The sequence below is a fragment of the Miniopterus schreibersii genome (genome assembly GCF_964146895.1).
Source record: "Miniopterus schreibersii genome assembly, chromosome: 3".
Classification (NCBI taxonomy): Eukaryota; Metazoa; Chordata; class Mammalia; order Chiroptera; family Miniopteridae; genus Miniopterus; species Miniopterus schreibersii.
In genome coordinates this window covers 76,220,565-76,243,093 of record NC_138103.1, presented here as the reverse complement: position 1 = coordinate 76,243,093, position 22,529 = coordinate 76,220,565, and the positions used below count along the sequence as shown (strand labels likewise).

Below are 22,529 nucleotides of genomic sequence, written 5' to 3'. Positions count from 1 at the left end.
AAAAAAAAAAGACCTGCATCTAAGAATGAGGGAAGGGAGCCTTTGGAGACAAAAATGAGAACAACTTGGCAAATCCTTTCTTCTTAGTGCAATAATTCAGGAGCATGGAATCTAATCCAAGAGGGACTCTTACAGCAGGACAAAGGGAAAGGTTTTCTGCCAACAAACACCTCGAGCCTCTTGCTGCAGTAATGAAAGGTGAGGTTATAAATAAGAGTAAAACAACAAGGGGAAAAGCTGAGAACCAAGTACAGCATTAATTGGGTCACCTGGAAAAAACCACCACCCTCTTCGAGTTCAGCGTCTTACTGAAGACTCTTCCTAAGGGGCCCAGGTAAGAATAGCTACACGGAGCACGCACACCCCACGTTGGCTGAGTTTGGTCACAACAACAACAAATTGGCACGTCATGCAGTGAAATGCATGAAGGGTTTCCTAGCTTCAGGCACAAAAGAAAACCACCAGGACTCTCAACCTCTCTATCCAGCTTTCCAACATATATCACAGATCTAGAGAAGCATGAATAAGCACATTTGCATTCTTTCGAAAACTATAGAGCTGAACGGCTCATTTCTTTCCAGTCAGATGCAGAAGTGAGGTGAATGCAACAAAATAAGAGGTAGTTATAAGGGTAGGAATTCGAAGAGCACATACATCCTACCTATTGGAAAATAAACAAATAGACCCAAGCAACAGAGCTTACGCAGAACAAAAACTGTTGCTTTATAGCAAGATAAACTTTATGCAAATGAAAATGGCAATTTTTCCCCAAAACAAATCTTAATAGGTACAAAATAAACCTTGGTTAAGGCATAAGAAATAGAAGAAACAGGCCTACTATGTGCCAAGGCCTGTTTCGGGACCTTTTTATCTTAGGGTTAAAGACTATTTATGTGAATGTATCTGTAAGAATGACAAGGACCTTATTGCTGATGCCTGACCCTGACCGTCAGGACCAGCAAGGCAATGGCACCAAACCTCCCACCCAGCCAGGAACTCTGGTGATGCACTTGGAAGTGGGCCACTGAGGTTTGCAGGCATGTTACCCTGACTCCCTCCCAAGCATGCTGGAGAGTGGGAATGGTGGCTCTGGACAGCAGAGAAAGAAGATACGCCACAGCTTCGATCCTGGATGTACTGGTGTTGACAGAATGTGAGCACCTGCCCAAGAGTGACAGAGGATGTTACCCACCCCTCTCTGTTACTGATTTTTAGCAAACAAGCTAAAACGTCTATAACAAACCAGCAAGTGATTTTGGTGGAGCCTTAGACATCAGGAAGCTTTCATTTGAGACACTGTCATAAAAGCAACTGGAAACCCTCCGAAACCTGTATTTTAATATCTATTACTTATCCTGAGGCCAGCCAAAAAATTTACTTGGGAAATGTACTTCCCAAAGCAGGCAGATTGCAATATCCCAAACAAAGCATATTAGTAGCCATAAAACCTGAAAATGTGCCTTTATTATGCATTCACAAAGTTTCTGCTATGAGAGATGGAACCCAGTCAACCCTAAAGGTCTGGTAAAAACAAGCAATTTTAAATAATGAGCTTTGCTCTCATAATACCCTCAGTAATTAACTCCTATACATTTAGTCATGAACTCTAATAAAAAATGGTACATGATGTCACATGTCCAGGGACCTTAACACATTGCACTGAACCTCAATACATGAGCAAAATCAACGCACTATGCAAGTTCTATGAGCACTTCATGATTCGTGTGCTAGAATTCCATTTAATTAGTTCTTTCTGGTAGAAACATTTCTTGAAGAGTTAAAATATTCCTTAAATGTGAGGTACCAACACATCTTAATATTAATTTAAAATTCACTCAGCATTCTAAGTTTTCCCTTACCCTTCTTTAAGAAATTCAGAAAGACCTCAGGCCAGGCAAACTGATATTAGATGTCAGAAATACATGTATGTCCTTCCCCAGGGAATTTTCAAATAAAAGGAAACAAAAGAGCAAAAAAGCAAATCCCAAACCTCCCTTTTTCTTTATTTATTAGTTAAATAGTTGCCATTTGCAAAGTTGTTGTGCTTTCTTTCCTTCCATGAAATGTTAGCAATTCCAAATGTCCTCATACTTGGCTTTTTATTGGGGATGCTTTTATATTAACAACTAATTTGTTATTGCATAACCATTACTTTCTCAGACAACATTTGGTCTTAAACGTGTTTTACATTTCCTCCTCGCTTGATACCAATATTCTTGTTCAAGACAAATCTGCCTCTGGCACTTGTCATGGAATTTTATAATTCTGAGCTGGACAAGCTGAAGGGGGTATTGATTACTCACCATATCCAGGAATGCCTTCTAAAGGGGAAATTATTCACGTGCATCATGTTTGCAGATCTTCTCTCATCAATATTTTCCTGGTCTCATATGTTACATGTAGTGATTTTCACAGATGAATTCCAACTCTCCTGTTTGAGCAGCTATCATGGGCAATTATTGCAACAAGTATTGAATTCCAAAAAAATTCCCCCTCCCCCCAAAAAAACAAATAGCAACAACAAAAGCCCTTCCAAGATCTGAAGAAAGAAACATCACAGAGCATTGCCGGTATGGGTCCATCCATTTAGGTTCCACTAATTAGTCAAAACACTAAAAAAACACCAGTTCAATTGTTTATCCTAAATGGTGGCAAATATTGTCCTGGTAAAAATCCAACTGCCTAGAGTGTAAATTAATGCATCCTCGCAGGAAGGACTCTGGAATGTGGAAAAAAAGGAGTCAAAAGACAGTTTCTTGTTATCCTTGTTAAAGAAGTGTTGGAAGGGTAATGGAAAACTTCAGTTTGCTTTGCCATGCTGTCCTTTAGAAATGAATATTGCTTTTTCTTCTTTCTTAGGCACATATTCATGTGTGGTCACTTTAACGCAGTGCTGCCTTCTCAGACGAGTCGGACAAAGACCTGGGCAAAGGGGCTAGAAACCATGTACAGCCAAAGCCACCTTCTTCCCCAAACCTCAGAATTGCTGGTTTTCAACGGCAGAAGTGGGAAGGCAGTGAACAATTTCTGCTCTGCAGGACAGAATTACCTACCATCATGACTTCAGAAGGTGCTGTCATGAGGAAATTCATTTCGGCTGCCTAACCCCATAATAAGGCTGTCTGGTCTCTTTAACTAAAATGACTAAGCTATTGATCCTTTCACTGCAGAAACCCCTTTAATTTGTTGTTATCAAAACCATGTGCGGGCTTTTCATATTTTGCCTTGGAAAGAAAATGAATTTCACAGCTGCGAGTCAGACGTTGTCTAAGAATTTCTTCCCCGCTGTCTTTCTCTCTCTCTCTCTCTCACCCCCAATTCAATTCCCCAGTAGGTGTCATTTACTCTGATGCTCTGACATCTTCTGAAAGATTCTCATGCCCAAGCCATACAGACCTTGCATGCTTTTAAAACACAATGGCAACAGGCTCCCGCTGGGGTCCCCCAGCGCCGAATTTCCAGCAGAAGCTTTGGAGTCGTCGCGGCCGCCTTGTCTGCCGGGGGCTGCGCCGCCCGGCTCCGGGTCCGAGCGGCTCAGGACACTTGCGGGCTCCTGGTACTGTAACTAACTCTGCAGCAGCCCTGCCGGCGCAGCCTGCTGCCTGCCGCCTGCCGCCTGCCTGCTGCCCGCTGCCTGCTGCCTGGCAGGGATGTGCTGGCGTCAAGGGGGCCCTCTAGGTGGGTTCCCAGACACTGCAGCAAGCCCTGCTCCCTGCCAGCCTCCCAGGAGCTGCGAGCCAAAGGGGTTAAAGGAGCAGCTCGTCCTGAAAACGCAGATTTTCTTCAGTAAGTCATTACCAGGCAAGACGGGCAAAGCAGTAAAAGAACCTGTAAATAGGCTCACAGAAATGCAACACCTTGAACAAACAGATATTACGGAGGGAGGGTTCTTGTTTTTGTTTTTCCTTCCTTACCCAGGGGAAAGAAAGGGAATAAAAGAAGTGGGAGCGAATTGGTAGACGACAGAGTTTGGTCACTTTGAGTCCTTTTGTGTGTTTTTTAAACCAATGTATCTTATGAAGTTGATGATTTGCATGTAGCTCCAGATGCCCGGCCGGTCATTTTTGCACAGGAAATCCTGGGGAAGCCAGTTGTACGGAAGTCAGTTACACTTCAGTTGCAATTGCGCATGCCGGAAAGCTGCCTGCTTGCCGAGGGGTGTGTGGCTCTGGGGAGGGCCGGGAGAAAGCATCTCAGTGCCTGCCAGTGACATCTTGCTTCTCAAGATTGCCCCTTTGTTGCAATGATCCCGTTCAGCAATCCCCTGAAAGCACCCCATCATTGTTGTTGCCATTTTGGAGCAAGAATAAAATAGTAAACTCCTGTGATAGTAGGTTGGCACACAAAGGGTGTTTGTTGGAAATCAGTAGGAGAATGGACTTTATACTGTAGCAGTGTACTTAATACTAATGTATCACGTTTAACTTAGGTATTTAACTAGCCTGCATGCCACTGCTTAATATTCAATGGAGCCCTGGCAAGGTTTAACGCACCATGCTATTATGTTCAGTTAGAATTTCCCCAGTGAGGCCCGGTCATCGCAGAAAATATTACCCAGCGGTGGAGGTAAGGTGGGGGTAGGTTTCTTATAAATTCAAAGCCAGGTATAAATAAATTTAGTCTTGAGAACCGCCATGATTTGGGGAGTTTTCATTCTAATCAAATGATACTGATGGAAGTATTTCTGGGAGGAGGAAGAACTGAGTGATTCCTTTAAAAGCAGCTGGAACTTGCAGGTTCGGAAGGATGGTACCACAGCTTGAAAGGAACTTGAGAATATGTGTTGGGATTTCATGTAGCCTAGGCAGTGTCCTCATAACCTCCTCTTTCTAAAGGGAATCAACCTCTTCCAGAAGGGCATTTGTGATGAAAACTTCAGGCTGAATTGTGTTTAACAGCTTTGAGTGCTCTGAATTGAGCATTGCAGAGTAGTGCAAAATTTGATATTGTATATTTAAATATTATTATTTAAGAAGCACCCCCCAATGTCTTGGGCCCTATACTATGTGTTTTACATTATTATCTCATTTAATCCTCATAACAACACTATCAGGTAAGGATTGTTATTAGACCTGTTCTACCCATGAGGAATTTGAGACATGCAGAGATTAAGTAGCTTTGTCCTTACATCTAGTAAGGGTCATGACTTGAACAAAGAAAGTCTGGCTCCAGAGCCTGCATGCATTACCACTATATTATCGTCCCTCCATAATAATTCCACCTTGCATTAGTGTTATGCTTTCTAAAAAATTATCTTTATAGGTATTATCTTATTTTAGCCTCACAGAATCATGTTGAGGAGAGTATGACACATGAAAATTTTGAAAATGAATCTCCCAAAAGATAGAATTTGTTCATCATGCATTATATTAGCAGTAGATCTAGAAGAGGATTCAGATTGTTCCACAGGTTAGCATTCTTTGATGATGATGATGGTGGTGGTGGTGGTGATGAAGCTATGATAACCGACATCAGGCTATTCAAAACCAATACTTAGTTCTTCCACTATATAAAGGAATAGGTCTCCACGGAAAATACCACATACAAAGATTAAAATGTTATGTAGAAATTTTTCTCTTATAATAGATATAATTTATTTAAAATTTCTTTATATTTTTAGCCCATTCTACTCCTCTCTGTTTATATGCCAACATGATACCATGGGTGATGTGACACCAAAGATATCTCCGAATATTTCTCAGTTACCACACAATTCAGCATCCAATACTTGTCAGCTATGTTTCCATTTGTCGGCAATGATATAAGCAAAGCACTTTATAAATAAAAAACACTAATGATGTAGTCATTATATTGCCAAAGGAGATGTAAAATTAAAATATATTTAAACCAGGAGGAAATTTCAACTGAATACTTTTAAAGTAACCATTTCTTGAGTGGTTTTTTTTTTTCTATTTTTATATGTGCAACCATCTAGAGCACGGGTGGGGAACCTTTTCTGCCAAGGGTAATTCAGATATTTATAACATCATTTGCAGGCCATATAAAATTATCAACTTAAAAATTAGCAATGAAAAAAGCTCCTAGGTTTATTGAATTTCAAGTCCCGCCTGTGGTTGCCTTGGCAGGGCCAGACCAAATGATTTCTCGGGCTGTATACTGCCCATGGGCCTGATCTAGAGTAAGGTATAACAAATTAAAATGAAAGGACACACAACTGAGAAACTATGATAAATAGTGGAAAAGCCAAATTTCTGCTTCAGGGATAACAAAGAAAAATGTAATTTATTTCACAGTTCAGGGAACCAAGACTACACATAAATAAACAATCTTAAACTGAGTATTTTGAAAACTCAAGGCAACATATATAAAAGAATGGGCTTGCTTAGAGAATAGAAATGGTTTATTTACAGCATTTTTATTTCATGTCTATTATAAGCAGAGTCTTCAAAGTTATGGCCACTATTTTACAAACTGATGCTTCACCAAACTTAACATTTTACAAATGTGTGGTCTTCAAGAAACAACACCTGGGCAGAATTAATAGGTTTGTAATTTAAAAACAAGTTCTTAAAGATTTAAAATGTTAATGGACTAGGGTAATACACATCTGTCTGTTTTTTCCTACAAAAAATGGTAATCATCCTTTCAGGGAACTTGTGAGAAATATTAGAAATAAATGTGATGAGAAAGATTACTTATGGCTGGTCCCAGTGCCATCATTTCAATCAGGGAGTGCTAATTATTAGCAGGGTACCACAGAGTGGCAGCAGCATGGTGAGGCTGCTATAGCCATGGCACAGCCTCAGCTCCACTGGCACAAAGGCTGGTTTTTGTCTCTTTAAAACTTTTAATCCCACAACAAGCACAAGAGTAATTGGTCTTTCAGGGACAAACTCAGATTAACCATCCTCATATGAGACTGATCCAAGAAAAATAAAACAAAACAGAGTATCAGTTGATTGATAAGTGAAAACTAAAAACTCAAAGCAACCGTAATACTCGAATCAACATTTCGATGAAAGATTATTTCTATTTGGTGCCCTCAGAATCAGAGAATATCAACTAGTCAGTGTCCCCGGGCCCTTTTCCAATAATTAAATCCTTTTCTGCCATGCCTAGTAGATTATGCTTGTCAAGGTGATGGTTTTCAAACTAAGTTCCTGGGAGCCCTCTTGTTTTGCAAAGTTGTCTCAGGACAACTGCAGGGCAAAGCAAAGGCCAGGTACCTTGTGTTGTTTCAGAGCCCCTCTGCTTTTACCTGTTTTATTTCAAGGTTCGGTTTGAGAAAGGGAGTCTGGTTCTTAAGGAAATGTTTACCAAAACATAACAGCAGGAATAATTAACACTTTCTAAGCCAATTCTTATCTTTGTATTGTCAGTTTCAAGACTCTTCAAACCCCTTCAATTTACAGGCTTCCTTCACAATGAGTCAAAAACAAATGATTGTTATAGCTTTATGCTAATACAAGCATAACAGCGCAATGAAGGCACACCCTGGTCTCTGAACTTGGGTGTTTCCTAAATTCTTATCACTTATCAGCTCTGGAGGGTGTAATAACAAACGTCATTGATTCCCAGAATTTCACTTCTATTTTTTTGTTTTTTAATTTTTAAAGTAAATTTTCATTTACTTTTACATATGGAAAAAGAATTCCAGGAAACTAATAAGTAAAAGATAGCTGGAGTAGCTATATTCATCTCAGACAAAAGAAATTCTCTGACCACAGCATTATTAAGGATTTAGCACCACATAATGATAAAAAGGTTCAGTGCAGCAACAAATGACTAGAGTTTCAAAACTTACACACCAAAAAAAGAGAAGCAACACAGCCCGAGCTGCAGGAACATCTGAAATTACTATCATAAGATGTGTGCGTGGAGGGGGAAGAGTTCAGAGTTCACCGTATCTTTCTCAAACTAGAGAAAAGACAGGTCGCATAAGTAACAACAGAAACAAAAAGCCAACTGCAGCCAAATAAGAATGACAACAACACAGCAGACACGGCCGAGTTACTGGGCATAACTAGGATGGATCCAATAATTAGAAATTTCACAATCTTCTCCAGGACAACTGGAGCACTTACAAAAGGTAATGTGAGGTAAGTCTACATTTTACATTTTACAGAAATATCGTACAAATAGCATTCTCTAAACACAAGACGATGAAATAACAAAAAAAATCAAAGTCCCTATATTAGGAAAATAAAGAAAAACTTCCTTCTGAAAATAGGTCAAAGAAAATGTGGTGAAAAATGAGAAATATTTATAAATGAATAATACACCGTATTTGAAAACCTGTAGTAACACAGCAAAAGCAGTGATTCCTGAAAATCTAAAGACTTAGGTCCTTATTTTAGAAAAGGGTAAAGAGTAAAATTTAAGTGTACACCCAAGAAGTTAGTAAAAAGAAAAAAGATAAATAAAAAGAAAGTAAAGAGAAGGAAACAATAACATGAAGGGCCGAAACTAACTCAATATAAACACAAGGAGGTTGGTAACAAAGAAATGCTATCCTAAGAAGTATCTGATTCTCTAAATCCGTGGATCTCAAACTTTACCATGCAGCCGGATCGTGTGGAGGGCTTGTTACAACACGGGCCATTCAGAATCTTCCCTAAAGTTTGTGATTCGGTAGGTCCAGGACAGACCCAAGATTCTGCATTTCTCTTAAATCTCCATGTGGCTCTGATGCTGCTGGTCCAAGGACCACATTTTAGAACCACTGATCTAAGTTGAGGTACGTCTTTCTGTCACCGTCACATTTTGCTATAACCAATAACTAGTGTCAGTGATTGCCTCTGAAATAACCTAGATGAAATAAAATGAAAACTCCTCTAGATTTATATGTGAAATGAAAAGAACCTAAAAGGTGATCTTTTATTACTTTTTTATGAATACTAATTATCAGTTCAGAGAGTTTAGTAAAGTGTCCCATTCTTTTGTGAGTCTGGATAACTTTTGTCTCTTAGTTGTCAAACGAAAACATTTGGTCCCTCTATGCTACCTATTGGTTTTATATAAACATACTTACACATACAAATATCTCTACATACATATTAAAGAACATTTTCTATATTAGTTGCATAAATATGTTCGCCTCAGAAAATAGAAGCTACAGGCAGCACTTGGACATATTGGGAGATATTACTTTTTCACTTAAAGCCAACAAAGCAATATAAAAAATTATCTTCCTATAGAAAACAAAGTTTATGTGCACTTTCTGCATATGCATGTGTATTATGAGTGCCATTCCAATATGCAGACTAAAACCCAAGATGACTGCACACTCCCCACCCATACCTCCCTGCAGGGAAAGAACATCTGAGCTCAAACCCTCTCCCCCACCCTTACAGAAAACCTATCCCTATGGAAGGAACAGTGTCGTCTTCTGTGTATTTATAACACCAAAAACAATGTTGGCACTCAGTAAATGTTAACTGACGACCACGTTGTTAGTGATGACTTCCCACTTCTGTCAAGTTCTAGCAAAATCTGAAGGAGTGTTGTTCGGCACATTTATGACTGAAATAAGAGGAACTCTTATCGTTTCAATTGCTAAGATTCAGGGGACTGCATCCTGTCTCAGTAGGTTACTAGTACATTCAATTTCTACATATTCTTATAACCAAGGACACTACCACCAATTTAAAAGTGAAAAGGATATTTATTAAACACCTATTTTGATCACCTAAAAGCAGCAGATACTTTGTTGGAAATTTTCATGATTTAACTAATATAACAAGTCGTTTCTTTTTTAACATGAGGATATGTTTTTCATTGATTCTAGAGAGAGAGGAAGAGAGGAGAGAGAGAGAAACATCAATGTAAAAGAGAAACACTGATGAGTTGCCTCCCCTATGTGTCCCGAATGGGGACTGAACTCGCCAACTGGGTGCATGCCCTGAATGAGAACTGAACCCGTGACGCTTTGGTATATAGGACAACATTCTAACCAACTAAGCCACATCTGTCAGGGCAAAAAGTCATTTTGGATCATATTGCCTAAGCTTAAATTTTATTTTAAATAATAAATATATGCATTTACAGGAAATAATTCTCATATCATGAAACACAATACATTTCATAATTGAGATAATTTAGAATGCTTGCTAAATTCTACTTTTAATATTTTTGGAAGTAGAAATGCTGAAATACCTAATGCTAGAATACAAAGAAAGCACTTAATATTTATTTAAAAATCAAATGTGGAAAAAATCCACAGCAAGTTTGAAGAAGAAAAAGTTGAATTAAGATTGTGTCTTGAGCCCATCCGGGCGTGGCTCAGGGGTTGAGCGTCGACCTAGGATCCAGGCGATCGGGGTTCAATTCCCGGTCAGGGCACATGCCCGGTTGCGGGCTTGATCAAAGACTCTCTCATCATTGATGTTTCTATCTCTCTCTCTCCCTCTCCTTTCCTCTCTCTGAAATCAATAAAGATATATTTAAAAAAAAAAAAGATTGTGTCTTGGACTCTCTAAATGTGAGTCATTAATTTCAGGTTCTGCCTTTTACCTTTTGTATAATTCTGAACAAATCAATAAATCTCTATGAGACTCACTTTCCTTATCTGTAACATATAAATTATAGCAAATTCATAGGTTATAATTTTTAATGTATTGAGATAAATTATAGAAAAATACTTGTGAAGTGAGTTCTTTAAATGTTTACATATACTTTAAATGGGCTCCTGAGAAAATTTAATATAGATTATTTTTTCACTTGGTAAGCAATTTACTTAAAATTAAAATAGGAAAAAAAAGGAAAAGAAAAAACCAATTAGGTAATGTTGAAAGTCCCTTCTGAAGTGTAATTATATTTCATTTTTACCTTAACCTTTTCTAAAGGTTTTGTATCATATTTGCTTTAGAAGCTCACAGGTGGAAAAACATTTCTCATGTAATAAAATAAGGCCCATGTTTATGGAACATTATAGATCCCTGAGAATGACTTGAAAAATACCTGAAATATTGGTAGGTGAAATAAAAAGCCCTCAAGTTTGCAGAATAATACCTTCAATATAAATTCATCAATTTAAATATTCATGTATATATAAATCTACATTTATGCCAATGTAAAGGATATATGCCAACCTACTGACCAATTAATTACCTCTGAGGTAAAAAAAAAAAAACACACATGGGCCTCATTCATTTTTCTTCTCAATGACAATATTTCCATGTTTATGTGCATAATTAACATACCAATGAAGAAAAAACTATACTTACTATTAAGGAAAAATATTCATTTAAAGTTAATATCTACATATTAAAATATCAAACCCAAGATTCTGATGGAATCTCTGATATAATTTGAAAAATCTAATCTCAAATCTCAAAGCTGAACAGTCAAATTCAAACTATATATTCAAGAGTTCAACCATTCCACTACTATCTTTAGATGAATCAATACTGAGTCTTAAAAATAGAAATGAATAACTGATTTCTCTTTGTCTATGTCCATGGGAATACTGTAGCTGAGGCTAGAAGTTGAACTCACTTAGAGTTGAAACTATTCAACATTAAAGCTCTGTCTCCTTGCAAAATGAAACATCTGATCACACATCTTGACAATAGTATTTATTTTACTCCAGCTCAAATATGTGAGCATCTGCAAACATCTACTTGTTTTTTATAATTTTATAGCTTCTTTATTTTAAAAAAAATATATCTTTATTGATTTCAGAGACACAAAAGGAGAGGGAGAGAGAGAGAGAGAAACATCAATGATGAGAGAGTCATTGATCAAGCCCGCAACCTGGGCATGTGCCCTGACTGGGAATAGAACCCCAATCGCCTGGATCCTAGGTCGACGCTCAACCACTGAGCCACGCCCGGCCGGGCTAATTTTATAGCTTCTTAATTTCGATCCACCTTTGTGTTTGCTTGTATATATATATTTTAAAAACTTAAGGTAGTTACATATCTACTATAGTGTGTGTGTATTTCCTGGCCCAGGTAAACATAAGAAATTACTTTTACCTACTTTTAGAATTGGACAGGGTAGGTAGTTTACCATTTATATTTTCAGTCTAACTTATTCTTTAATTTTATGGAAACAAATCATCTTGAGTCCTGGGTTTAGTGCTTTTTAAATTATAATTGGGGGTAGGGTTGTATTTTCCTAGTCATTTTAACCTTTATCGGACGAAAGGGGTGGGCCCCGCTGGCCAAATTTAAATGCTGACGGAATTTAAATGCTGTCTTTAAAGGTTAATAGAAAGTTAGAAGAGGCTGCATCAAAGTCTACAAACTAGGTGCTGTTTAAAATCCAAAGACCTCAACTACTGCTTCCAGTACACACCCTTATGCACACTCATACACCATTGACAGCTAACAGAATTAAGTGAAAGCAAATAGGACTATATTTGCAAATTATATATATATTTGTAATATAGGCATTACATACGCATATATTTCAACATTTTGTATTTACTTTAGACGACATTGCTACTCTTTTTTTCCTCCAGTTATTTTGTAAATAGATGGTTAAAGACTATCCTTAGAATGTAAAATCCATGGGGACACTGGGACTTTTCTGCTCTGTTTTGTCCCTGTTGCATCTAGTACTTAGAATAGCATCCAGTTAAGTGCTCACTGAAATATTTGCTGAGTCAATGGTGATCATAATAAATAAATAAAGACATCACTGTACCAAACATAATTATTTATGTCTGCCTACAGCTCCTTCTGAAGAGCTTGCCTTCCCTACACCCTAACTTTATAAAACCTGATTGGAATAGGTATAAAAACTGGATCTGCTGCCACCTGATTCATTCTCTGGGTAGCAAATATTACTATTCTATCTTTGGAATGTGAATGGTCACAAGAAAAACAGAGACTCTAATCAGTTCCAGGTGGGTTTAAAACGAAACGTCATGTAGATTTGGGGGCTGAAGCTCCCATTTTGGGTCAAGCGCAAACTGCTGTCCATGGGAATCTGGCAGCTGCAGAGAGCGGCTGGCCGGGAATATAACACGGACACAGGGAGCGACGCTCCGACGGTCACAAAAGGAGCGGCTGCCTCAAGCCTCCGGTTTTACAGATCCAGCGGGGCCCAGTTAGATGCTGTGCCTGTGAATTTCTGTTTCTTCACAGGAACTCTATTCCCTCTTTTTTTTTTTTTTTTTCTTTTTTAAAGAAGCTCATCTGAGTTTGTTTCTTTTCTTTTCAATCAAAATCTTGACTGGACAAGTCACCATATAAGAATTTTTTTTAATTTTTTTTTGCTATTCTTAAGTCCCTTCCTTCCCTCCACAAATAAAGCAATTTAAAATTAATACTACATTGTAATACTGAATAGCCACAGAGAATTAGCATGACATTGAGTTAATGATTACTCAATCAAGAGGCCTAAATTGAAACACACACACACACACACACACACACACACACACACACACACAGGAACCAGCAGTGTATGTGTATCTACAGCCACATCCAGAGGCTCTGGTAAGAGCGCTCCTTTCTTCTCTGACTGATGTCTATTAAACTTACAGTCAAAATATTAGCTTATTTCTCTCAAATTCCTTTCATCACTTTCTCCACTGAATGTTAATTTGTTTCAGATAAAGAGGCAAAAGACAGTGAAAGAGAGAGATTAAGAAAGCAGGGGAGCCCTGGCCAGGTGGCTCAGTTGGTTGGAGTGTCGTCCCTTTCACCAAAGAGGCTGCGGGTTTGATTCCCGGTCAGGGCACATGCCCGGGCTGCAGGCTGGATCCCAGGTAGGGGATGTGCAGGAGGCAGCGGATGGATGTTCTGCTCTCAAATTGATGTTTCACTTTCTCTCTCCCTCCCCTCCCTCTCTCTCTAAAAATCAATAAAAATATTTTTTTAAGTAGTAAAAGGGTATCAATATTGTAACAAAACCATTGTGATATGTATTTAAAACACATTATATTTTGGTTTCTCACAAGCCCATTAAGTTTTATTTATGGAGAAAGTCTTGTGACTTTTCTGAGGGCATGTAGGCAATAGAGAGCTTTATACTCACTTTAAAGCATCAGCCCAGATTCTGTTCAGAAATTAGAATGTCCAATCCAAACTATAATCCAAAACTCCAAACTTGACTTAACTCACATCTTCCCCCTGCTCCCAGCTGGGCCCACAAAAGACTACCCACCCGCTTTCAATGGGGTGAGGGGGTAGGGTAGGGGTTAGGGTTTATGTTCCCCTTCCTTGCTATCCTGACTTGCCAGCTGTTGGGACTGACTACTGTGGCGTGGAGAGCATAGGGAGAGACTATGAAACAGAGGGATTTTTTTCCCCTTGAATTAGCATTGTCATGAGATGGCATCTTGCATTCCTGGCAGATGTTGAAAGCTTCCTCTTTGTCTCTTGGGCACTTTTGTGGGTTCATCAGCTGCATCCCTGCTGGGATCCCTGGCTGCAGCTCCTATGACTCAGGCAGAGCTCTGTTTCAAAGTGCTGCTGGTTAATCAGCCCCCCAGCAAGCCCCTGGTTTCCTAGTGGCCAAATCCCTGCAAACTCTTGCTGTTGGAGTCCAAGTGCTTTTTCCAGACGGCCCCCTTGGGAAGGACATAAAACGGCTCAAGGCCAGCTCTCTCTCTGGTGTGGCATACATCTGGTTCATGAGGAAAAACATCCCACCGTGGAAGCCTCTTTCTCTTGGCTTGATGTGAATGAGATCAGTGCAGCCCCTTCGAGGGATGGTAAGGCAGGACTCACAGCACTACCCAGTTCTCTTTCTTAAAAACAAAGAGAAACACAGAACACCTTTTTGTAAACTGTTCTTCCTTTTCCCTCTGAACTCTTGCAGAGTCTCCATATGGATGAAAGGCACCTGTGGGAAGGGCTCCCAAGTTATGAAACCAATTCTTGGCCGCCTGCTTTGAAAATTGGAATTTAGGACTGGCACCTCGCTTAGGATGCAGCTTCTATTGTATCGCACCACTGCCTTTGCTGAACCTTCAGTGATAACACTGGTTACAATCTGGTTAACATCATGGTTCCTTTACCATTTTGGTAACCTGCTCAATATCCACCCTTCCTTCTTCCTAAATGGCAAGATACCCAATACTTTTTGCAGGAATCTTCTTTTGGAAGCAGCTAAGTACTCAGAGATGGTGACTCCATGCCCAGCTCAGGGGTAAATCCTGAAGTCTCATCCCATTTGCTGGCCAGAAATTCATTTATGTCTTAAGACCAAACTTAGACAAAGAGATACAAAGGGAAGTCGGCTGAGATGATTTCTGGAAGCAGGGTATCATAGGGAGAGGAGTCTAGGGAAGAAAGGGTTCATTTTCTGCCTTCAGACTTTGTGCCTGGCTAGGGCCATCGTCTTGTGATAATGAGGGGAGTAAGTCTGAGCAAAAGGACAGCGTGCTAAGCCTAGGTGACATGTCCGAGCCTTTTCATAGCCATCCCTGGAACAGTCTACTTGGAAGCTTCATTTTATAAGACAATACATTTTCCTTATCTGTTCATGTTAAGCCGTTGAGTTGGGAGCCCCAAACATGCACAGAAGACGCCTTCATGGAGATGGTCACCTTGAAGTATTTATTATAATCCAAACATGGGCACTTCTCAATAGGTAATGAAGTTAGAAGAGGGAAGCTTCTGTTTTCTCTTTTTCTTCCTTTTGAATAACTGGTGGGTGAGTTCATCTGCCACAAAAGCACTTTAAAATCAGATGTTTAAGTTAATTCTCAAAACTGCAATTACTATTACTGAACTGCATCAACAGTTGTGATGGCACCAGTTATAACAAATGTAAATAAAAACAAATAAAAGCTATGTTCAACTGGAAAATTCATCATTTATCAGTAGGCTTGGCTTTCCCGTGGAGTTCCTGGGGAAACTAAAGAGGTTTCTAATAGTCCATGACATTGTCAACATCCAGGGCAATAATCACATTCTAACCTTAGAAAACAGAAGATGGTATGTATGCCAAACACCCCGTGAAAATCAAATCACTGTGTGCTGAATTCCACTTAGAGATCAAGCAAGGGCCCATTCTGCTTTTCCATATTACGGTGTGGGTGTGCTTATATTAAACCACTTTCAGAGAAATACTAGGTGACTAATTTGTGACAATGATATGTTTGCAGACTAACGTATTCATAAGAACAGCAACATAATGAGCTAATTTGTAAAGTACCAGATGGAATTACTGAAAGCTGGTAGCCTAAGCTATCATAATTGTCCCTTATACTCCAAGGGGATACTTCTAGTAATCTTACTACCCACATCTTTGCTTCTGGGTAAACAGGCCAAGGTACAACTAATCTTCCTCCCATGAAGGTAGATCTCTTGTACTTGAATACACTTGCTACTGAGGAAGCCTGCCGCCATGTGAAGCTTTGCTTTTTCATAACTCCACTGTCTGAATGGCATCCCACAATGAGGGGCCACTAACCTTACCTGCTCCCCAGTCCACATTGTTGTTGCTGTTGCTCTCTTGATGTTCTCTCTGTGGCAGCTCACAAACACTGGGGTCAGAGTCCTGCAGTCCTCGGACAGGCTCTTCCTCTGTCATGCTCCTGCTCACTGCTACAGGCACCAAGTCCAGAACCTGTGAGATGCTCTGTCCTATTTTCTCTTCCTTTTCCCAAGTCAATCTCCCTCTTATCATCGGACTCATCCTCCCTCCTTTAGCCTCTACCCAAAGCTTGAGATGGATACACCTAAGCCTCAGTTTTGGCATTTCTGCATTACATCTCCTCAGAGGGTAAGAGAATATTTTTCTGAAGAAAGTATGGTTTGGTGGAAGGGGCACAGGTTTTCGGTATCATCAGACAGACCCGAGGTCTCTTACACTTCACCGACCGTGGAATCATTTCCCAGCCTTCGGTGAATCTTATGATAGATGTCTCTTAGACTTATTTGGGATTACATTAGAAGTCATAGGTTAGCCATGTGTCTCACATAATATTTGTTTCCCTTGCCCTTCTCAAATGTCTGTCACCTAACCTGCTGACAACAGTGGGACTGTTACCTTAGGTAGTAAGAGAAACAATGTAGACGGACGCAGCAGCCAGTAATCAGGCTTTCCCAGCAACTGCTAACGCAAAGCGAGTTGGCAGAGTGGGCTGTAAACACAGCCCGGGTGTGGCTTTTGTGTCATTCGCCTTAAGGAGGGTCTATAAGTTAATCAGGATAAAACCAACCACTCAAAAGAAAAATGAGAAATGGATGCAAGTAAGTGTCACAGAAAGAGAACTACAAACGTCTAATAGCCATTCGGGAAGATGGCCAATCTCACTCGTAACCAAAGAAATAAGTTAAAACTACAATGAGCTATTTTGTTATCACATTGGTAGAGAATAAAGACTAAAATTGTCCAATGATGGGGGGATGGAAAGAGGCACATCTCTGCACAGTTGGCGGAAACATGGACGAGGGAAGGCTTTCTTGGAGTGCAATTTAGCAGACTTCTTAAACACGTAAAACACATACCACTTGGTTTGGAGGAGTCTATCTTACAAAAGTGATCACATCAGGGGGCGAGCACACACTCACATGCCAACACAAAGATACTCATTTTGGTATTGTTTATAATAATAAAAAAATCCTGTTTCTGTCTTTCTGACCAGATGCTGAGTTCTTGGAGAGACCACACCTTTCTGTTTCCTCCCTAGTAACTTCTGAACCCACAAATGTATAACAGGGGTGAAGATGCTTAAAAATGCATATCGACTAACAAATGATCAAAATATTTTATATATAAAGGTAAGGAGATAGATGTATAAAATCTGTAGGTGAATTGCTGTTTTTGGAGGTAAAAATAAGTGTTTAATAATCCAAAATTTTATTCTTTTTTTCTATTCATTAAAAATTATTGTAATATTTTATAATATAATTGATTGCTATAAACTTTCCAACCTTACGTAAACCTTAATTTATATTTTGATTTATATCTTTATATTTTGATGATCTGTTTCTAAAGACTTAACATATCACTGTCATTATAAACCAAAATTGATTTCATTTACCCCAAGAGTACAAGACTTCTCAAACAAGAGTTTAAATGCTTGTTAGTACAACACCCGGGCTGTGGTCTTTCCATCGAAATTTAATTTTCTTCCAACATGGGGTGGGGAGAGGGATGATGTGTCTTTCAAACACAAACACCATGCTCCTGATACCATCTGTACAGAGTGCCTCTGGGTCACGCTGACCAGCGGTGGGGTAGAGCCTCTTCGGTCACACCCTCCAAGCCAAAGTGTCAGGCACTAGCGAGCTGAGTCAGGCCATGAAACAGACTAAACGAAGCTAACCCATTGGAAATTCATTAGGCTGGTGGTCAGCCCAACTTGATTACTTTATGACGAAGATCCAACATTTTAAAATGAAACATTACCTTCTTTTTCAAAGAGAAATATACCATACAAGGCAGCAAATATATATAAAACCCCCTTTATCATTGTAAGCCCCAGATCAGTCTGGTGTAAACAGAATATCAATACAACTCTAGCTATGTAAATTGAGCTGAGCCTCTCAAAAGAGTGTTGTATTAATCAAATCATTAGCATAAGAAACTAACAAGTTTCTTTCCACGTGACATTTAGAAACATGCAATAACACATTGAAAATGAGTGGAAAAGGTAAAAAAAGGAAACAATTTTTTGTCTTTCTTCTGGGGAAGGTTTTATGCATTAGGTTTATTTAAGTTCTTTCTTTTAATATATACAATAACCCTATAAACTGAGTATTAATACCCCTCTCTTTACAGATGAGGAACCTGGAAAATCTTGAAGAGATAGTTACTGCCCAGGGATCCAGATGTAAGTGGCTGAACGGTGACTGGACTCCAAAATCCAATCTGCCAACTACACTTTGCGAGCCATCTTGCCCTGCGGATTTAAGACATGGCCGGAAATGACCGCCTGGGAGAGGGGTGCAGTGTTAGACAGTAGGTGGGGTAACAAGGATCATGAGCTGTGTGACTAGCAAGTGCCATATGCTAAATACTTGGCTTGCCCCTCCCCATTTAAACTTCCAGAGAAGTACTACTGGTTTGTTCGTTTTGCAGTAAGAAAACTAATGCACAAAATAGTTAAGCAAGTCACCCAAAGTTACAGTTAGTTCAAAAGTTTTATGGTGAGACCTTCGTTGTTTCTTTTCCTTATATTTATCTTCCCCCCCTTTCTTCTTTCTCACAGAGAAGAAAAAACAAGTGACTTATTTATAGTTTATTGATTTCATACACCTTTGGGAGCTCTATTGCCTTTTAGATAAAAAAAATAACCAACGTTTTCCCTCATCTAAGGATGGATGCCAAGATGCTATTTGGGGATACTGGGAGGCATTTTACTGACGTCCTGCTTATGTCAACAGATAAGCATAGAATTAGGCTGCAGTTTGATTCCTAACCCTATCAGTGACGTTCTAAACCTTCATCAATAACATCTTTTCTTTCCTCCATATGCAAAATTAAAATAGCTAGGTGCCATTGTTTAAAAATGCAAATATATAATTTGGCAAAAGCTGATGTTTTATATTGTCTCCTTGGCTGGTGTTTTGGGAATTATTCATCCAGTACTGCGTGAACGCCCAGTGCCCAAGCCCCTCCTCTTTCCTATTTATTATCAGGCTGCTGCAGTGCAGCGCTGAGACATCTGATCATTTAGATCATTAAAAATCAATCCAATGACCAAACATTTCTGTACATTTTAAGGAAATGACAAAAGGTACAGTATTAGATTGCTATTAACTTGCTCTGGGTTTTCTTTTTACAGCTGCCAGGAAAGTCATTTTATAAAATTGATTAAACCAGCATGCCAGGAGGGGAGAGAGAAAAAGAGCAGAGAAATGTAAACACAGCATGCTTAGAGGGGAGGGCGATAACATCTTTCTTGGGAATAAAGTGAAATGTCTCTGGAGGAGGCAGGAGAAGGTGGGTAGGAGGAAAAACCTCGCATAAAGTGAGCACACTATAATTTGGGGTATGAGAGATTTAAGATGGCAGGATAAAAGCGACCAAAATGCAGAAACAATGAAGATGGGGCAAGCTATCCACGTGCTTCTAACAAACTGCCTGCATTGGTCACACCACACGGTCTGACTGAATTAATCCAGGAGACATCACTGGGATAACAAAAAGAAGCTAGTCTGAAGCTTTAGTAAAATAAACTCTGTCAATATCAGGAGATGGTAAGAGGGACTGCCTACTTCCCTGCACAGCAGGCTTTACTTCTGTATTAGTTAATAAAGGAAAATAAATCTCTGTGCTTTTGCTCAATGAAACCAGGAGTGCATAAAAATTCACATATACACTCCCCTACTTATTATTACAATGGTTATACATATCGTCTGCTTTCTTCTTCTTAAGAAAATTGTATTTTCCCTCTAACATCTTTTAAGCAATTTCTTGATTAACCTAAAAGAAATACTGGCATGTGGAATCACAGAACGCTGACAAGGATGGGTTTTAACTTGGGGCTTCTGTGACTGGTGCCACTGTTTCTGATTGCTCCCAGGGTCCTATTTAAAGTCACACTTCGCTCACGTAGCTCATGCTTCTGTAGAAAGGGGCAGGAAACACTATCAAGTGTTTATTTGCTATACATTACGTCCGCTAACATTTAAAGTACAACCACCAGCTAAACACAAGTGACTTTAAAATAGCATTTACCACATAAATAAGGAAAACGTCCTATGGAAGGGCGGATGCACTCCTTTGGAAGAGGTACAGGGACCATCTGATTGCACAGGGGCCGACCGACACCAGCCCAAATGAGGCAACCCTAGAGAGCGGCCCTGAATCGTGCTTGCTCCGTTTGGGCAGCCAGCGATTGGAAGAGCATTTCCTTGAAGCCACGGGGTTAGAGGGAGGGGAGCAGCCTCCTTGAGGGGGACCATCACCCCGCTCCAAGGCGGCCCCAGCTGCCCTCCTCCGGGTATTATTTTGTGTAGTCCCTCCTCCCACAGCGCCCCGGGGTTGCTCATCCAGCAAAAGGTAATGGAATGTCACTTGTGAGGTAAGATTATAAAAGACTGTGGCTTCTGTGCATCCAGGCCGCCTCTTTCTCCCCGATGTCCCAGTCTGGGGGATGTAAGTTGTCCTATTACGAGCAGCCCTATGGGGAGGCTCACATGGCAAGGAGCCAAGGCCTGCCAGCTGGCTGAGCGACCTTAAAAGCAGCTGAGCCTTGAGATGACTGAAGCTCAAGTCAGCGACCCCAGAGGGACCCTTAGCCAGAACCACTAACTAATGTGAGGAACATAGGGCTATCTACATGGCTAAAGATTGTACGTAGAGGAATATGGGAAGTGCATGTTAATGCAACCTAATTTATGCCCACTGCCTTGGAGAGTAAACAACGAAGAACCAATCACTCTATTATTCATTTATTATTAACTCGGTTATTAATTTATTATTTCTTTCTTTATGACAATAATCCATTCTACATCTACACTGTGTCATGTAGCAACACCTGGTTCTATCTTGATCAGGTCTCAACTTTAAAGTCCTTTCATCATGAGCCTCATTTTAGTCTGGAACAGTTTAATCTGTTCTCATCTCTTACCTATTATGAGACATTATGTAAATAACATAGTCATTATTTTAAAATACACTGGCCATAATTTAATGTAAAAAGACATGGATACCTGAAGTAAGTAGTTCAGGTGAATTAAAACTTTGAGTATATGTACATTAGACTTTTTGATAGGCCGATGTCTCAAAAATCCATTTAGACACACCTCAATGAAACAAAAATCAACACAAGGGGAGAGGGGACAAGGGAGGTGTTTAGTGGTGAGGAAATGAAGTCAGTAAGGCTGGAGAGAAGAAGTTAAATGTGATGTTTTTATCTCAGAGTTGGAGACACGTGATAATGACAGGGGTGGGGAGTCAGTGGAGAAAAACAAAGCACTGGGAGGAGGAGACAGGTGCTAGGGGTCCCAGGTCTCTTAGAAAATGGAAAGAAGTGGGACCTAGACCCCAAATCTGCATGTCCTTAAGGAGGGTTCTCATACATGGGTTAGTACTGAACCCTCAGGGTGACTTCACAGCACTCTTTAACACAAATGCCCCTGTTACTCTCACCACTAGCACCCTTCCACTTTCCGTTCTAGTGCTCACCACATTCCACATGTGTGTCATTTGTCAGCATATCTATCTCCCCCACTAGGACAGAAGCTCTAGGAGGACAGGGATCATATCTGTCATGGTCCCGAGCACAGTGCCTGGCACACATTAAATGTTCCATAAATATCTGTGGATTGAACAAATCAGGATCGGCAAAAGAACACATTTAAGATGATATATCTTCACTGACTACAATTCACGTATTGAAATTATTCTGATCTCTCTTTGGCATACCTGCTGTTCTCAGTTAAATGAAATCCTAGAAGGAACTGCTACCCAGTAGTCTTTACACCTTCATAAAATCTCATTGATATTTGGGGGTTTTCAATCTACTTTGGATGATATAGCAGCCAAATCTATCCACATCACTAAACCCAATCAACCAGACTGTCATTCTTACTCTGAAGCTATTTTAGAATGTGCAATGAGCCACTGGATTCCACTTCCTAAAAACTAATTTCCCTAGAGCATTTGCTCTATTATTTCATCACTGCCCCTGAGGTCAGAAACTATGATTT

General features: G+C 39.7%; 1 protein-coding gene across 3 annotated transcripts in view; it reads right to left on the bottom strand.

Moving 5' to 3' along the window:
• PDE4D (phosphodiesterase 4D) overlaps window positions 1-22,529 on the bottom strand; it is a 1,110,805-nt gene that overhangs the window by 445,018 nt on the left and 643,258 nt on the right. The window contains exon 1 of one of the 3 annotated variants that reach the window (XM_081131080.1): window positions 2,304-3,628. The exons of the other annotated variants lie outside the window; for them this stretch is intronic. Coding sequence (XP_080987206.1) covers window positions 2,304-2,350 — 47 coding nt within the window. The 5' untranslated portion in view covers window positions 2,351-3,628. Of the gene's footprint in view, window positions 1-2,303; window positions 3,629-22,529 lie in introns of those variants that run through there. 3 annotated transcript variants of the gene reach the window in all.